Genomic DNA, 16,459 nt, shown 5'->3' with positions numbered 1-16,459 from the left:
TGTGCCAACTAATACTACTATGTATTTTTAATGTATCAGCTTTTTTTAACAATTAACTGAAATTGAAGTTTGGGGGGTGGGGGTTGGCTTTTCTTGTGTTTAAACCAATAATGACTATATTACATCAGAAAAATCTTTGGCTAGGTTTCCAACCTTCCACTTTAATATATTAATGGTTTCTCCTTGAATAAAATGAAATATGTAATTAAATGTAACCATACCTTAATTTCTTTTAATAGAAAATGACTGCGGTGTTGGAAGACCATTGCTATTGGAAAGCCGGTTAGCATCCATTTCCTAAGAGAAACTTGACCACCATTTGCTCTGGCATGGCGCAAAGCAGTCCACAGCTTGATATGCAGGTTCTCCTTGACCTCCGACAACGTTTCCCTGAGATTCCAGAGGGTGTGGTGTCTCAGTGCATGTTACAGGTAGATTACCCACCAATGATAGTGATATTAAGATATATTTTACCTTATTAGAGCTGACATTGTGTTGTGGCAACTAAAACTCTTGTTAAATTTTCTTGTGTAGGGAGCAAGGGTGACAGAGCAGGATTTCTTAACTTCGGTGCTATCAACATTTTAGATTGGATAACCTTTGTTGTGGTGGTAAAAAAAAAAAAAATGTAGCAAATAAGATTCTCCTCATATATCAATTGCTTGGGCTGGGTCATCAGTCCCTAAAACTGTAGAATTGAATTTTGAGTCTCAAATTTATAACTTGTTGGACTATGTACTTTTGAGTGTATTTTTGAAAGTTTGTAGAGTTCACTCTTTCTTACTGTTTTTCTACTTAGTAAATGCCTCTAAGGCCACTTTCTTTAACCACATTCATTTTGTTTTGTCTTGTCTGCTAGTGAAATAAAGACCTTTTATCTCTGATAGACCATGTCTTCCCTAGTCATCCCAACTTTACTGGGCATCTTCCCTTTGTCTAGTCAGTGTTTTGCAGGGAACTTGCAGAAATGTCTGGCCTTCCCTTTGTTCCTTTCCTATCTATTATCTATCTATCTATCTCCTTATCTCCCTATCTGTCTGTCTATCTAAAAGGCTAATATGCACCCTAACATGTTTGGCTCCATGGCTAGAGTGGTGGCCTGCGGACTCAGGGTCCCAAATTCGATTTCAGTCAAGGGTATGTACCTTGGTTGCAGGCACATAACCAGTAGGGAGTGTGCAGAAGGCAGCTGATCGATGTGTCTCTGTCATTGATGTTTCTAACTATCCCTCTCCCTTCCTCTCTGTAAAAAATCAATACAATATGTTTTAAAAACAAACAAACAAATAAAAAAAATAAAAAATAAATAAAAGGCTAATATGCAAAGTGTCCCCTCGGGAGTTCAGCTGGGAGTTTGATCATTCGCTATGATGTGCGCTGACAACCAGGAGGCAGCACAGAGTGAAGGAAGGCCTGGCTGACAGCCAGGGAAGGAAGGCCCTGGCCAGCCGCCCGGAAAGCCTGAACGGACCCTGCCTGTGTATGAATTTCATGCACCCAGCCTCTAGTTATTAATAATTAGCTTATTATAATGATATCAAAAGTATTTCCCACTGGAGTGAATCCAGGTGGAGCTCTGGTTTAAAGCACTAGTAATCTCCTTGGGCCCCACCTAGCTCTGATCTTTTTATTTTATTTTACTTAGTTCTTTAAAAAAATATATATATATATTTTATTGACTTTTTACAGAGAGGAAGGGAGAGGGATAGAGAGTTAGAAACATCGATGAGAGAGAAACATCAATCAGCTGCCTTCTGCACACCCCCTACTGGGGATGTGCCCACAACCAAGGTACATGCCCTTGACCAGGATTGAACCTGGGACCCTTCAGTCCACACAGGCTGACACTCTATCCCTGAGCCAAATCGGTTAGAGCTTTACTTAGTTCTTTATCACCTGTAATTTTTCGTGGCTTAGTTGTTTTCATGTTACTTACTAAACTAAAGGAATGGATCTATCAATATAAATTCAACTCAATGAACATTTGGTGATAACTTACATTGTCATTTTCTTCCTTTGGAATTAATAGAGTTACCGTATTTTTCGGACCATAAGACACACTTTTTTCCCCCCAGAAGTGGGGGGAAAAAGTCCCTGCGTCTTATGGTCCAAATATAGCCTACACATATACTTTTAAAAAAAAAAGTTTTTTTACTTGCCCGGCTCTGTGTGGTCTCTGTGTGCTTGCCCGGCTCTAAAATGGTTCTAAATGCTGCTGTTTACTTTACAGGGTTGATTACATGTGTTTATGACTGTGATGTTGGGTTTTAATGCACATAAAATATTTTAGGACACTATTTGTTTCAGAATCTTTTTTTCTTCATTTCCCTTCTCTAAAAACTGGTGCGTCTTATGGTCCGGAGTGTCTTGTGGTCCGAAAAATGCGGTAATTGATAGGGAACTTACCTCCTACTGGGTCAGGAAATATATGGTATTCAGTAGTTTGCATTTTAAAATACAAACCTTACATTCTGTCTCAGGGCTATATCATCCCTCAATTTAGGATCACTCTGAAAGTATGATACTTTTTTTTGCATCGGTCCTTTCTAGAGAGTTCATATACTGTATATCTTCATAAAAACTATAACCTCTTTAACTAAACATGTTTTTTAAAAAATATATTTTATTGATTTTTAATAGAGAGCAAGGGAGAGGGATAGAGAGTTAGAAACATCGATGAGAGAGAATCATCGATTAGCTGCCTCCTGCACACCCCCTACTGGGGGATGTGCCCGCAACCAAAGTACATGCCCTTGACCGGAATCGAACCTGGGACCTTTCAGTCTGCAGGCTGACGCTCTATCCACTGAGCCAAACCAGTCTCGGCTAACTAAACAGTTTTAATTTGTCTTATTCTTCATGCTTGCTGTTTGAAAAGTTTTTAATTCATTTTTTGTAAGATATTTACTAGGTTAAATATGACATTTGAATCTATTCTGGTGGTATTCTTTTTAAAATACTTAAATATCTTTTTTTGTGATTTAAATTTTTTTTCATAGAAAAATTTACTCAACTTGTCACTGTAGACATATTTGAAATAAGCTGACAAAACTAACTTTGTATCATTTTGAATTTGGATCCTTTTTGCAACAATACTAATTAGGCTACCTATTTCAGTGTAGAAAATATGAAATTTCTGGACCATAATACAAATGTCAAATAGTTAAGTGTCCATAACTGCTTTAGGTTTCAAATAAAACTCTCAAGTTTGTGTGCTCCTCTTAATCCATGGGTTTATAAAAATACTTTAAGGAGATAATCTTTTCATATTTTCTTTCCCTCCAGCTATGTAAGTGACATTTGAATCCTTTGGCTCCAATTTTGCTTAATATCTAGCTTTTCTCCCTTGATCAGCATGATTTCCAAGAAAGATAAGAAAAAACCCAGACTTTGAATTCTAATTATTTTCTTTTTAAAATTTAACATTGTGTGTTTTTTCCTTGTGGATCATAAAGTATTTTTAAAAGTATTTGAATTTGATTTCAGAGAGGAAGAGATTTATATGTCCTGGCTGGTTTTGCTCACTGGTTAGAGCATCAGCCTGCAGAAGGGTCTCAGGTTCAATTTCTGGTCAAGGACAGGTACCTCATAACTCAGTTACAGGTTCAATCCCTACCCCCCAGATCAGTGTTCCTGTTGGAGGCAACCAATCTGTGTCTCTCTCACATTGATGTTTCTCTCTCCACTACTACTATCTCTCAAAATCAATGGAAAAAATATTATCTGGTAAGGATTAAAAACATAAAAAGCTTTATATAAGGAAAAGGATAAAATCTACTTGTAGAATGTTTAGAACATTAATTCTTTAAATTTCTGATACTTCATTTTGCAAAGGTTTGCTTGACCAAATCTCCTATTGCTCCCTAAAGCTTTAGTATAGTAATGTACTTTTGGCCTAATATCCTCTCCCTGACATTGTTGCGTTTTAGGGGAAAGAGCACTGCAAGCCAGGAAACTAAGAATCTAGACCTGGCTCTCCTATTAACCAGTTAAGTGCTTGTTGTCAAGCCTTGTAATTTTCCAGGCATCTCTTTTCTTATCTGTAAATGAGTTGCTCTGGAGTAGATGAAACCTAAGAGTTCTCACAGCTCTAAAATTGCAGCATTGCCTGGCTGGTGTAATGACCTATGAATCAAGAGATCAGGGATTGAGTCCCCAGTAGGGGGAGTACAGGAGTTATCCGATCAATGATTCTCTCTCATCAGTGACGTTTCTATCTCTCCCTATTCCTTCCTCTCTGAAATAAATTTTAATAAATAAAATTGTAGCGTTGTATGTCCTGTCTTAGGTTTAACCTTAGGTAGTTCTCGGCAGAACTACAGAGAAGGTAGTGATAATTAAGAAACATTAATAGATTATTTCTTTAAGATTGTTTTAATGTTTTTATTGATTTTAGAGAGAAGAGATAGAAACATCCATTGATGCATTAACATTGATCAGCTGCCTTGTACATGCCCCCTGCTGAGGATTGAGCCCACTACCCTGGGCATGTGCCCTGACTGAGACTCAAACTGGGGACCTCTTGGTGCATAGGAAGATGCTCTACCACTGAACCACATTGACCAGGAATTTTTTTTAATTAAAAATTTTTTAATTGATTTTAGAGCCCAGCCAGCGAAGCTCAATGGTTGAGCATCAACATATGACCCAGGAGGTCATGGTTCCATTCCCAGTCAGGGCACATGCCCGGGATGCGGGCTCCATCCCCAGTAAGAGGACTGCAGAAGGCAGCTAATCAGTGATTCTCTCTCATCATTGATGTTTCTATATCTCTCTCCCTCCATCTCTGAAATCAATAAAATATTTTTAATTGATTTTAGAGAGAAAGGGAGAAGAAGAAGAGAGAGTGACAATGATGTGAAAGAGATACATCTATTGGTTGCCTCCTGTACACACCCTGATCGAACCCAGCCCTGCCAGTGCACAGGATGGATGACACTCCACACTGGCCAGGGGGAGAAAACAGATTATTTCAAAGTCAATGAATAATAGTGTGTTAGGCTAATAACGTAGATCTGAATTTTATATTTTAATGGAAACTATCTTATATCTTAAAATTTAAAAAGAGAGAACCTGTTAATAGTTTCATTACTGTCAATTGGAACATCTAAAATGTTTGCTATTATCTTATCTGTGTGTGTATAACTCAAAAAATTAAAATCCTTACATGATTTTGAAAGTTTACCAAGCTACCTTTCATCAGGTAAAAAGACTGTAAAATTGTGAAGAATTTCATGAAGTCAGCCAAGACCTGGTCTTGTGTTAAATCATCGTAACTTTGGCAAAGTCATGGCGACATAGTTCAAAAAGGGGCTTTTTTTTTTTTTTTTTTTTTTTTTTTTACTGATTTCTTTGTTTAGCTTTATCTTTCATAGTGATAGAGACAGTTGAAGTTATATAGGGATAACTTTGGTTAAAAGAAAAGTGAAGGCTGCTTGTTAGTTTTTTTCTTTTGTGATTTCAGTGCCTTGAGAAAACTAAAGCATGGTTATTTTCATGTTTAAATATTAATGATGGCTATTATTTATACTTATATATTGCAGCAATTGTGGCGAATACAAGATTAGCCCAACATTTTAATTTTTTGAGATGTGACAAGTATAAATGGGTCCTGGAATTGGAGTCAGAAAAGTTGGGCTTGAGTCACAATGTTCATTCGTAGGTACTTCGTATTTCAGTAGCAATAAAGGTAGCACTAGTCATGTAAACTAAATGTCTATAAAATTATCGTTTGAGATCTCCTTTTCAGGATAGATGATCATGAAGAATTTTGTGCTTAAAATACTGTTCTCTGCTAATTCTGTGACAATCATATTTGCATAACTCTCCGGCAAAGCTTGACTTCCGCTGTTAGGACTTTTTAATTTTGCCAATTTACCTTAACCAATTTTCTTCCCTAGAATAACAACAATCTTGAAGCCTGTTGCCGAGCCCTTTCCCAGGAGAGTAGCAAGTACTTATATATGGAATACCATAGTCCAGAAGACAACAGAATCAATAGAAATCGCCTTTTGCATATTAACCTGGGAATCCATTCTCCTAGTAGCTACCACCCAGGAGATGGAGCACAACTTAATGGTGGTCGAACACTGGTACATAGTTCAAGTGATGGACATATTGATCCACAGCATGCAGCAGGTAAACAATTGATATGTTTAGTTCCGGAACCACACTCAGCCCCAGCTGTTGTGGCTGCTACTCCAAACTACAATCCATTTTTTATGAATGAACAGAACAGAAGTGCAGCTACTCCTCCTTCACAGCCACCTCAACAGCCATCTTCGATGCAAACAGGAATGAATCCGTCTGCTATGCAAGGGCCTTCACCTCCTTCATACATGCACATACCTCGGTATAGTACAAATCCAATTACTGTTACAGTATCCCAAAACCTCCCTTCTGGACAGACTGTACCAAGAGCTTTACAAATCCTTCCACAAATTCCAAGCAATCTCTATGGGTCTCCTGGTTCTATTTATATTAGACAGACATCTCAGAGTCCATCAGGAAGACGAACTCCTCAGAGTACCCCATGGCAGTCTTCACCACAGGGCCCAGTGTCTCATTATAGCCAACGTCCTCTACCTATTTATCCACATCAACAGAACTATCAACCTTCTCAGTATTCTCCCAAACAACAACAGATTCCTCAGCCTGCTTACCATTCGCCACCTCCTTCGCAGTGTCCTTCACCCTACAGCTCTCCACAACATCAAGTGCAACCTTCACCGTTGGGCCACCCGAGTTCCCATGTCTTTATGCCCCCGAGTCCTTCAACTACTCCACCTCATCCTTATCAACAAGGACCTTCTAGCTATCACAAACAGGGAAACCATTCAATAGCTTATCTCCCATATACAACACCTAGCTTACCCAAAGGATCCATGAAGAAGATAGAAATTACAGTTGAACCCTCTCAAAGGAGTCCTTCACCTATCAGTAATCAGCCGTCTCCACGGAATCAGCATTCGCTGTACACAGCCACCACTCCACCCTCAAGTTCTCCTTCAAGAGGGATATCCAGTCAACCAAAACCTCCATTTAGTGTTAATCCTGTGTATATTACATATACACAGCCAACTGGACCTTCATGCGCTCCATCACCATCTCCTCGGGTAATACCAAACCCAACTACAGTTTTTAAAATTACCGTAGGCCGAGCAACGACTGAAAACCTTTTAAATTTAGTGGACCAAGAAGAACCTTCTGCAGCCCCAGAACCTATTCAGCCTATTTCAATGATTCCAGGCTCTTTGGGAGAAAAGGGAAGCCATAAATATCACAGGAGTTCTAGTTCTGGATCAGATGACTATGCCTATACACAAGGTACTTTTATCCTTTTTATGAAATTTAATCTTTATGGTTGGGGTGGGAAATGAAGGAATAAATGTTAGCTATTTAGTTTTAATTAGATGTTTAGTAGTACTGTTTATTAAATAGTGGGTAGTAGCATTGCTATTAAGAATAAAGTTAGTGCTTGAGAGCCATCTACAGACTTAATTTTAAAATATGAAAATGTAGAGTAGTAACCTAATAAGTAACTACTGACTGTTCTTTTAGGAAGAACAGTCGTGAGAAAAATAATTTTTAAGTGAAATCAATACTGTTAAAAATATAGAATGGGGGAAAAAGATTTATAGAGGCTAGACTAAAGTTTATCAAGGTGAAAGAATTTGAACCTTTTCTAAAAGGATGGCTTGAAGGATGCAATATTTATAAGAAGTTGGATTGATAATGAAGAACATTGTTAGATTACAAATGGACCTTAGTATATATGCATGGCCCTTCAACACAGACAATGGGGCAGTGAGGTCCTGGGGTGGGGGGTAGGGCGGTCTGGAGGGACTCAGTGGGGGAAAAACGAGACATATGTAATACCTTCAACAATAAAGAATTATTTATTAAAAATGGACCTAAGTACTAGTAAATATAATAGAGTTTTTAAAAAGTCTATTCAGATTGTTTTAAGACATCAGAATTTAATGAAAAGAACATCAGTATGCCTGGTATTTAAAATGAGGAGAATTTTAGGGAAACTATGGATAACAGAACAAGAGGGACATATAGATAATGTCATTTTGGCAGCAGTTACAAGCGAAATTAAAGCAGATATGAACATAGGCTAGCATTAGAAAGACATGAAAATCAATGCCAACTGAAGTTGGATTACAGGGTTCCTTACAGGTATTCTGTACATTAGCTATGCATATAGAAATTTCCTGCTCACTTGTTCAATATTATTCTCTGCAATTACTTTATCTGTAATGCTATAGCCTTGCTGTTGCATCAGAGAGCAAGGATGGAGAGGTTAGCAAAGCAATTGAAACTTGAGAAAGAGGAGTTAGAACGATTGAAGGCTGAAGTTAACGGTATGGAGCATGACCTAATGCAGAGACGGCTCAGAAGGGTCAGCTGCACCACTCCGAGTCCAACGGTAAGTTGGGATGTGTTGGATAGGAAGGTGGGGGTGTTCTATCTGACAGAGTTTTTTGTTTTTACACAGTAGATGAAGAACTTTTGCTTTCAATAATTCTAATTAAAATAATTTGATGCTTTATTTTTTTCATATGTATGAATTCCACAGGCTCATTAGTATTTTTAAATACTGATGATTATAATCAAGCTATAGATCTCATTTACAAAAATTGCATTGTGTCAAAATAGAAATGAAGAGTGCACCCTGAGCAAATATTTTATAAATTGTTCTTGTGTATTCTTCTAAACATACATATTTTTCCAAGCATTAAAAAATTATTTTTCTAAGTATGTTAATTTATATGAGCTACAGTGAGATCAATATGAATTTTGGGAGTGTTGACTATAGACTTTATTAAGGCAGAGCAATTTTGTTATGTATAAATAATTGTAGAAACTAAAATAACCGTATTGACAATAGTCCTAACAGGAACTACTCTAATGAAAAGATTTTGGATAATATAGTTTTAACATGTTGGTTAATCTATAATAATAAAAGCATAATATGCTAATTAGACTAGCCAGCCAGACATCCTTCTGGACAACCTTCTAGATGAAGCTGTGGCTACAAGGGCCGAGCCCTTTGCTCGAGTTTTGTGCATCAGGCCTCTAGTATTTAATAAAGATCTTAAACAGTTTTGAAAATTTTGAAACAAGTCTCTAAAATATTGGGACATCACAGATTTTCTCTGATCCAACCACCTATAATTTGACCTTTTAATGTTCAGTCAACAACCATATTTCATAATTTGTGATTATGGTCCAATGTTAGGTGCTTAGTTCATACCTGTTAGTGGGAAGAATAGATCCATCAACCTATAAGAGAACTCATATGTTAACTAGTTTCTGTTTATACTCAGTGCACTTCTCTGCTCTATCATATTCCTCTTGCTGGAATGCCATTCTAAAACTCTGCATGTACAAATCCTGCCTGTTTTTCAATCTCTACTTTTTTCTCAGAGCCATTCCTCATTTTATTACCCTCTCTAAACTAAGGGTAATCTCTCTCGCAAAGTTTATAAGTTTAGAGAAGTGGGCATATATGTTAGGCCTCTTACAAACAGATTGAAGGAAAAAAAGGGTAAGAAACCACTGCCCTAAACAGTATATAATATTGTTGTATAAGCAGAGAGGAAAGGGGAAGCCATTTTAGAAAGGAAAAGAACGAGGCAAAGGAGATTTGAAGTCAAGATAGAGACTTTCAGGAAGCAGCAATTAACAGTTCTTTCTCTCACGTAAGCTGAGATTTCTGATGTCTTAACAGTTTCATGTTCATAGGTGGAATGGGGCTTAGATATTGAACACTAGGTTGAAGTGTTTGAATTTTATTCTGCTGGTCATATGGAACCAGTAGATGTTTTTGAGAAACAGGCATATTTTTTGTTTGTTTTTATTTCCTCACCCAAGGACATGCTTAGGAGAGAGGAAAAGGGAGAGAGAGATAAACATGTATTGGCTGCCTTCCATACGTGCCCTACCCAGGGATTGAACCCATAACCCAGGTATGTGTTCTGACCCATCAAACTGGCAAGCTTTCAGTGCACAGGATGACGCTTAACCAGCTGAACCACACGGGTCAGGGCTGAGAAACAGGCATATATATATATATATATATATATATATATATATATATATATATATATATATATATATATATATATAAAAGCCTAAGGAACTGGCAAGCTTTGAGTGCACCGGATGACACTTAACCAACTGAACCACATGGGTCAGGGCTGAGAAACAGGCATACACACACACACACATATATATATGTGTGTGTGTGTGTGTGTGTGTGTGTATATATATATATATATATATATATATATATATATATATGCCTAAGGGACTGTCCAACTGTCCAACCAGTAGCTATGATGCACAATGACCACCAGGAGGCAGATGCTCCAACCAGTAGCTATGACACACACTGACCACCAGGGGGCAGACACTGAACGCAGGAGCTGCAGTGACTTGGCAGCTGCAGTTCTTGGGTAACACACCTGGAACCAGAAAGGAGGGAGCCCAATTCTGGGAACCATCCTCTAAGAATCTGGGACCCCTCAAGGTATATCAGAGAGCTGGTTTCGGCCTGATCCACAAAGGCCAGGCAAAAGGACCCCATGGTGCACGAATGCACCGGGCCTCTAATATTTAATAATTTAGTGAAATTTTTTTCTAATACTAAAATCTCTTAGAATATTACAAAACTATCTTGAACTGAAAGGTGATATTTCTGCCTCATTTTTTCTCACTTGAAATCTTAACTGAATCCTTTGATGGAGAGAGATACTGAAGAATGTAATTCATACAAGAAAGCACCTGTGATTGTTGGGCACTTGGGAGTCCTTTAGGTACTTGTAGGGCATCGACTTTCTTAGCAAAGAAGTTATTTTCTCTAACAAAACCATATAAGCTTTGATTGTCAACCACTGCTGTGTGATAACCCCTACTAAATAAAGCCCTGTTGGTTTTTTTGTTGTTGGAAGTAGAGAACTGTCTAATGTAGCATAGGTTAGTGTTTCTAAAAAACCCAGGTTTTAGGTGAGAGCTTTTATTGATGACACTTCTTTAGAAAAAAGAGGAACTTGGTAAAACTGCTGTCCTGGGCTGTAATTTATTTTTAACTTTTTATTATAGAGAATTTCAAAGATAATAAAACTGAACTCTTATGTAGCCCCCATGTAGCCATCAGCAAACTTCAGAAATTGATAGCTCATGTGGGTGATAGTATTTGAGAAGTGAGAAATTTGAGTGTGTGATTTCCCCTGTGTTTCTGCTCCTAGGCCCTACAGTAAAATGAAAGACTATTAGGATTTCATGGCTGAGGGACAATTATGGCTAAGTCAGTAAGCTCTCAATTCAGGCGTGAACTTGAATCCTACTTCTGCTGCTTTCATGTCACTCATATATCCTTGGATATGTAACCTTCTCTATGCTTGTTATCTTTTTTTCAAAATACATTTTTTTATTGATTTCAGAGAGAAAGGGAGAGAGAGATGGAAACATCAATGATGAGAATCATTGATCAGTTGCCTCCTGCACACCCCCTACTTGGGGATTGAGCCTGTAACCCAGGCATGTGTCCTTGACAGGAATCAAACCTGGGACCTTTCAGTCAGGAGGCCGACGCTCTAGCCACTGAGCCAAACCAGCTAGGGCAATGCTTGTTTCCTTATTATAATGCTAGAGGCCCAGTACACGAAATTCGTGCATGGGGAGGGTGGGTCCCCTTAGCCCATCCTGTACCCTCTCCAATCCAGGACCTCTCAGGGAATGTCTGACTCCCCTCTCACAATCTGGAACCACTGGCTCCTACCTGCTCATCTGCCTGCCTGCCTGATCTCCCCTTACTGCCCCCCATGCCAGCCTGGTTGCCCCCAATTCCCCACCCCCACCCCAATCAGCCTGGTCACCCCCTCACTGCCATCCTCTGCTGGCCTGGTCGCCTCTCACTGTCCCCCCTCCCAGCCTGGTCACCCCACACAGCCTACTGTTCAGTCATTTGATCATCCCTCACTAACCCCCCTGCCAGCCTGGTCGCCCCACACAGCTTGTTCAGTCATCCATTCAGTTGGGTGGTAGCTTAGGCTTTTATATATATAGATATGCCAGTACCCATTTGATGGGATTTTTTTTATTCTTTTTTTTCAATTTAATAAATATTGCTCAGATTATTACAATTGTTTCTCCTTTTTTATTCTTATGATTGATTGTACTATTTTTATTTTTTTCATTTTTTTAAAATATATTTTTATTGATTTCAGAGAGGGAGAAAGAGATAGAAGCATCCATGGTGAGAGAGAATCATGGATCAGCTGCCTTCTGCACACCCCCCATCGGGGATCGAGCCCACAACCCAGGTATGTGCCCTTGACTGGACTCGAACCCGGGGCCCCTCAGTCCCCAGGCTGATGCTCCATCCACTGAGCCAAACCGGTCAGGGCTATTTTTTTCATTTTTTTATTGTCTAAAATTTTACATATGTCTTCTTTTAACCCAGTTGACACACCCCCTCCCCCAGCCATTCCCACCCCAGACAAGCTCCCACTTCCCCAGTGTCTGTATCCATTGGTTATACTGATGGGATTTTTGTTAGGATTAAATAACACATTAAACAATTTATATAAAGTTCAACAAATGGTATAAAATAAATGTTGGTTGCAAGATACTGGAAAATATACTTGAGATAAATCTGAAGTGTTTTATAAAAATAATTTCCTTTTAACTTCAGAAACATGCATAACACAAGGCATATATAGAAAATCTGAAAACAAAGGATTTTGTCAGAATCTCCTTTTCCTTCATACAAGCTCATTTGAGGCACATGACAGTTGAAAGAGTGTGCCCACATAGGCTCTGGAGCCAAAACAGCTCTAGCACTCACAGGTTATATCTAATTTCTCTGCAGTTGATTTTCCATAACTAGAAAAGGGAATTATAACAAGTACACTTTAATAAAAAGACAAATGTATGTAAAATGGCTGGCATGTTTTAGGTGCTCAGTAAATGGCTATCCTTACTTATCATTGTCCCAGTCACATAGGATTATGTAATAGAGAATTGACTTTTTTGCTATGGAGCGTGTATTGCTACCTTCATGTTTTCAAATGAATTTTTTTTTTTTATCAAGCAGTATATAAAAATTTTGTTAAAAGTGTGACTAATGAGACTGGAATGCACACTTTTGACCAACTCTGTGTACAGTTACAGAAACTTAGAGGAGCTAAGAAGGAGGGCAAAAGTATAAGATGCATGCCCAGCATAATTTTTCTCAATCTACTATATGCAAAGCATTGTATTAAAGGCTGTGAGAGATGCCATCTATTGGAAGAGATCTGTATGTAAAAAAATATACATATGTCTGTGAATGTGTGTGTGTGTGTGTGTGTGTGTGTGAGAGAGAGAGAGAGAGAGAGAGAGAGAGAAAGGTAGCAAATCAGAAGTGCTTGCCAACTGAATAATAAATAATATTAAGTGCTTCCCAGCTCAGAGATAGAAATGTTAGTTTTTTGCTAGCAATGTTCAAAGATGAGACAATTTCATGGAGAAGAGGAAAATCTAAGTTATACCTTGAAGGAGAAGTAAGATTTTAATAGGCAGAGAGCTGTTAATTACCCACTCCCCCAAGTTTTTTTCCCATTCGTCTTGTTCTGACTAATTGGGCTTGTGGACTAACCCACAGCTTTGATTCTCAGATGCATAATTGGGGCCAAGGCACCTAAGACCATCAGTGGTCTTCAACATTGGTCTCTGTGAGACAGCTTCCTAAAGTGCTGAAACAGTAGGCTCAAGATATGTCACTTTTTGAAAAAAAAAAAGTGTAGCTATAAACATTCTGGTAGTTTACAAACAACTGTAAATTATGCACAGCCAATCTCAAAATCCTTTCTACATGAAAAACTGTACTTTTTGACAAATGTAATGATGTTCAAAAATAGCTTTTCCCCCTCAATCAGAAGCTTCAGAAAAGGACATAGGAATCTTATAGTTAAACAGTTTAGTGAGTTCCAGTGGTTCTCCTGTCTTTGGAAATGAGCCTGTTGATAAGAGCTTTTGTTGTTATTGTTGTTGTTATAAGCAAATGTGCAGTAGTCTCTTCATATAAAGTGTATTATAATATTTGCATACTTAGTTACAGAGCTTGACTATTCAGGTACACCTTGGCTAAAACATTTCCTCCCACCCCAATATATAGGAAAGATCAGCTCCTTCAGGTACTTGACTTTGCTGATATGATTCTACAAAGAAAAATAGGTTCTTCACATATTCCTAGGAAGATAGCATCAGTCACATGATTTACCCATAGGAATGAGAAAAGAAAAGCAGTCCCTAATAAATGTTTCTAAATGACTTTTATGTTCCTCTGGCATTCTAAGGGATTGTAGCTCTTACTATTTTAAACTTTTGATACCTGCTAATTTAGAGAGCATTCCCACTTATTCTAGTAATAACTCCTAAGCATAAGATCTTGCATTATTGTGAATGAAAATAACCCTTTTTGCTCTTGTTTATTCACTCTTACAGTGTATTTAGTTTTTAGCAAAATACGTGTTTTCAAGAGTGAGATTTTATTTTGTTTTCCTATCATAGCAGATTTTTATCTTTTACTTTACAGAATCACCTTAGAAACTGAGTTAATATCCAGGCTGTGCTGAAAGCTTCAGTACCTATGCCTCTGGAGTCTAAACCCTAACTTTTTTCATGTACATATATGTAAAATAGTAAACGAATTTAGAATGTCAGAGGAAATAAAGGCTTCCAAAAAACTGTAACTGAAGAACGGGACTCTCTTCACATTTTAGTGTCTCATGTATGTCCTGAAAGGCCTAAGTAGTAGGTTGGTAACCTTGGGAAAATTATATAACCTCTGTGCCTCCACTATCCTTATGTATAAATTGAGTGTGATATTAGTACTTACTTTGAAAAATGGTTTTGAGGAAAAAATGAGAGAAATCTGGTGAACACAGTACCTGGCACTCAGTGTTAATTAAAATTAGTATTGTTGTAATGTGTTTGTTTTTTTTTTAATGTTTTTCTTGATTTCAGAGAGAGTAAGGGAGAGGGAGAGATAGAAACATCATTGATGAGAGAGAATCATTGATTGGCTGCCTCCTGTACACCCCCTACTGGGATTGAGCCGGTAACCTGAGCATGTGCCCTGAATGGGAATCAAACCTGACCTCCTGGTCCATGGGTCAACACTCAACCACCAAGCCATAGTGGCTGAGCAATACCGTTGTAATTTTAACTATCCCTAGACAAAATTAAAATAATGGATGTGGCTTGTTTAAAAGGTTCCTACTTACTACAGTTTCCCTTACTATGAAAACATAGAAATAAAACATTCTCAGTGCTCTCTAATTAAAATGGTAGTATTTTGTATGATAGAACAGTCTAGTATTGTAGCCTGCCACGTTATATGCAGATTTTTTATACGTGGCCATACTGATGTCCCCATTTTACCTGACTATTCCTTGAAAACTATAAGACTTCTTAATCATGCCCTCTTATGGATTAAGGCCATCTTCTTGGTAATAACCAATCAGAACAATTAAAATGAATAGCAGTTCTTAAATGTTGGGCTTGATAATGACTTTCCCACAATTGCTATTTTGGGTCCTTTCTTACTAGCCTGAGGAAATGACAAGATTGAGAAGCATGAACAGACAACTCCAGATAAATGTTGACTGTACACTGAAAGAAGTTGACCTCCTTCAATCTAGAGGTATAGATTTGATTATTTGGTAAATCATAAGTAATAGTGTGGTGTTTTAAGCTGCTTAAATAGCAATCATTTTGGTTTTATAGATTTAAGAAATAGTTTTTGTCCATTATAAGATTATAATCCCGGTAAAAGAGATCACTCCAGCCATGGTAATAGATTGGACTGGGGGATCAAAAAATAGTTTTACTTTGGTAATTTCATCATTAAGACTATTCTGTTTTAATTCTGTATTTATCTTCTTTTAGTCATTTACTGTATATATTTTATAAGTTGATTTTATAAGTTTTAATTCTAAAACTTAGTAAGTTCATATTATGTGAATCATCTAAATATTTGTAAAAATAGGGACTCCCAAATCAGAATATCGATTTCTCAGTTTTAAAGTAATTTCCATTTGCCATTTTTAATGTAACCTGTTAAAACATCCAGCTATATCTTAAAGTTTGAGGGTCTTTTGTTTGTTGTGGTGGGGTTTTTGTTTTTTTTGTTTTGTTTTGGGGGGGTTGCTTTCTTATAGAAGTGTACTACAGTAGAAGCTCTCTTAACTGACTTTTGTTTACCCAGCTCACCAGGGTCAAGATGTTCTTACTATTGCTCCCATCAGTGCAATTGTCTGCTTACCAAGAGTCACTTGTGCCAGTTCCTAAACCTGTTTATGCCAGTTACTAAATTGGCATGAAGGCAGAAGAAGCTGCTCTTCCTATAAAAATTAAAGGCAAATGCCTTTTTTGTTGTTGTTAATGCTCACCCAAGGATATT

At 37.7% G+C, this 16,459-nt stretch overlaps 1 protein-coding gene across 15 annotated transcripts in view; it reads left to right on the top strand.

Annotated features, from left to right (window-relative positions):
• TAB3 (TGF-beta activated kinase 1 (MAP3K7) binding protein 3) overlaps window positions 1-16,459 on the top strand; it is an 88,145-nt gene that overhangs the window by 30,364 nt on the left and 41,322 nt on the right. For 13 of the 15 annotated variants that reach the window (XM_045582352.1, XM_036439727.2, XM_045582348.1 and 10 more), the window contains 4 exons: window positions 240-431; window positions 5,901-7,326; window positions 8,274-8,434; window positions 15,607-15,700. In XM_045582352.1, the coding sequence (XP_045438308.1) occupies window positions 330-431; window positions 5,901-7,326; window positions 8,274-8,434; window positions 15,607-15,700 (1,783 nt within the window). In that variant the 5' untranslated portion in view covers window positions 240-329. Of the gene's footprint in view, window positions 1-239; window positions 432-5,900; window positions 7,327-8,273; window positions 8,435-14,170; window positions 15,701-16,459 lie in introns of those variants that run through there. The other 2 variants (XM_036439734.2, XM_036439732.1) reach the window with 2 other exon arrangements.

This window comes from Pipistrellus kuhlii, unplaced genomic scaffold (assembly GCF_014108245.1).
Source record: "Pipistrellus kuhlii isolate mPipKuh1 unplaced genomic scaffold, mPipKuh1.p scaffold_m20_p_16, whole genome shotgun sequence".
Taxonomy (NCBI): domain Eukaryota; kingdom Metazoa; phylum Chordata; class Mammalia; order Chiroptera; family Vespertilionidae; genus Pipistrellus; species Pipistrellus kuhlii.
The sequence above is the reverse complement of the archived record's forward strand: the minus strand, read 5'-3'. Positions and strand labels throughout refer to the sequence as shown.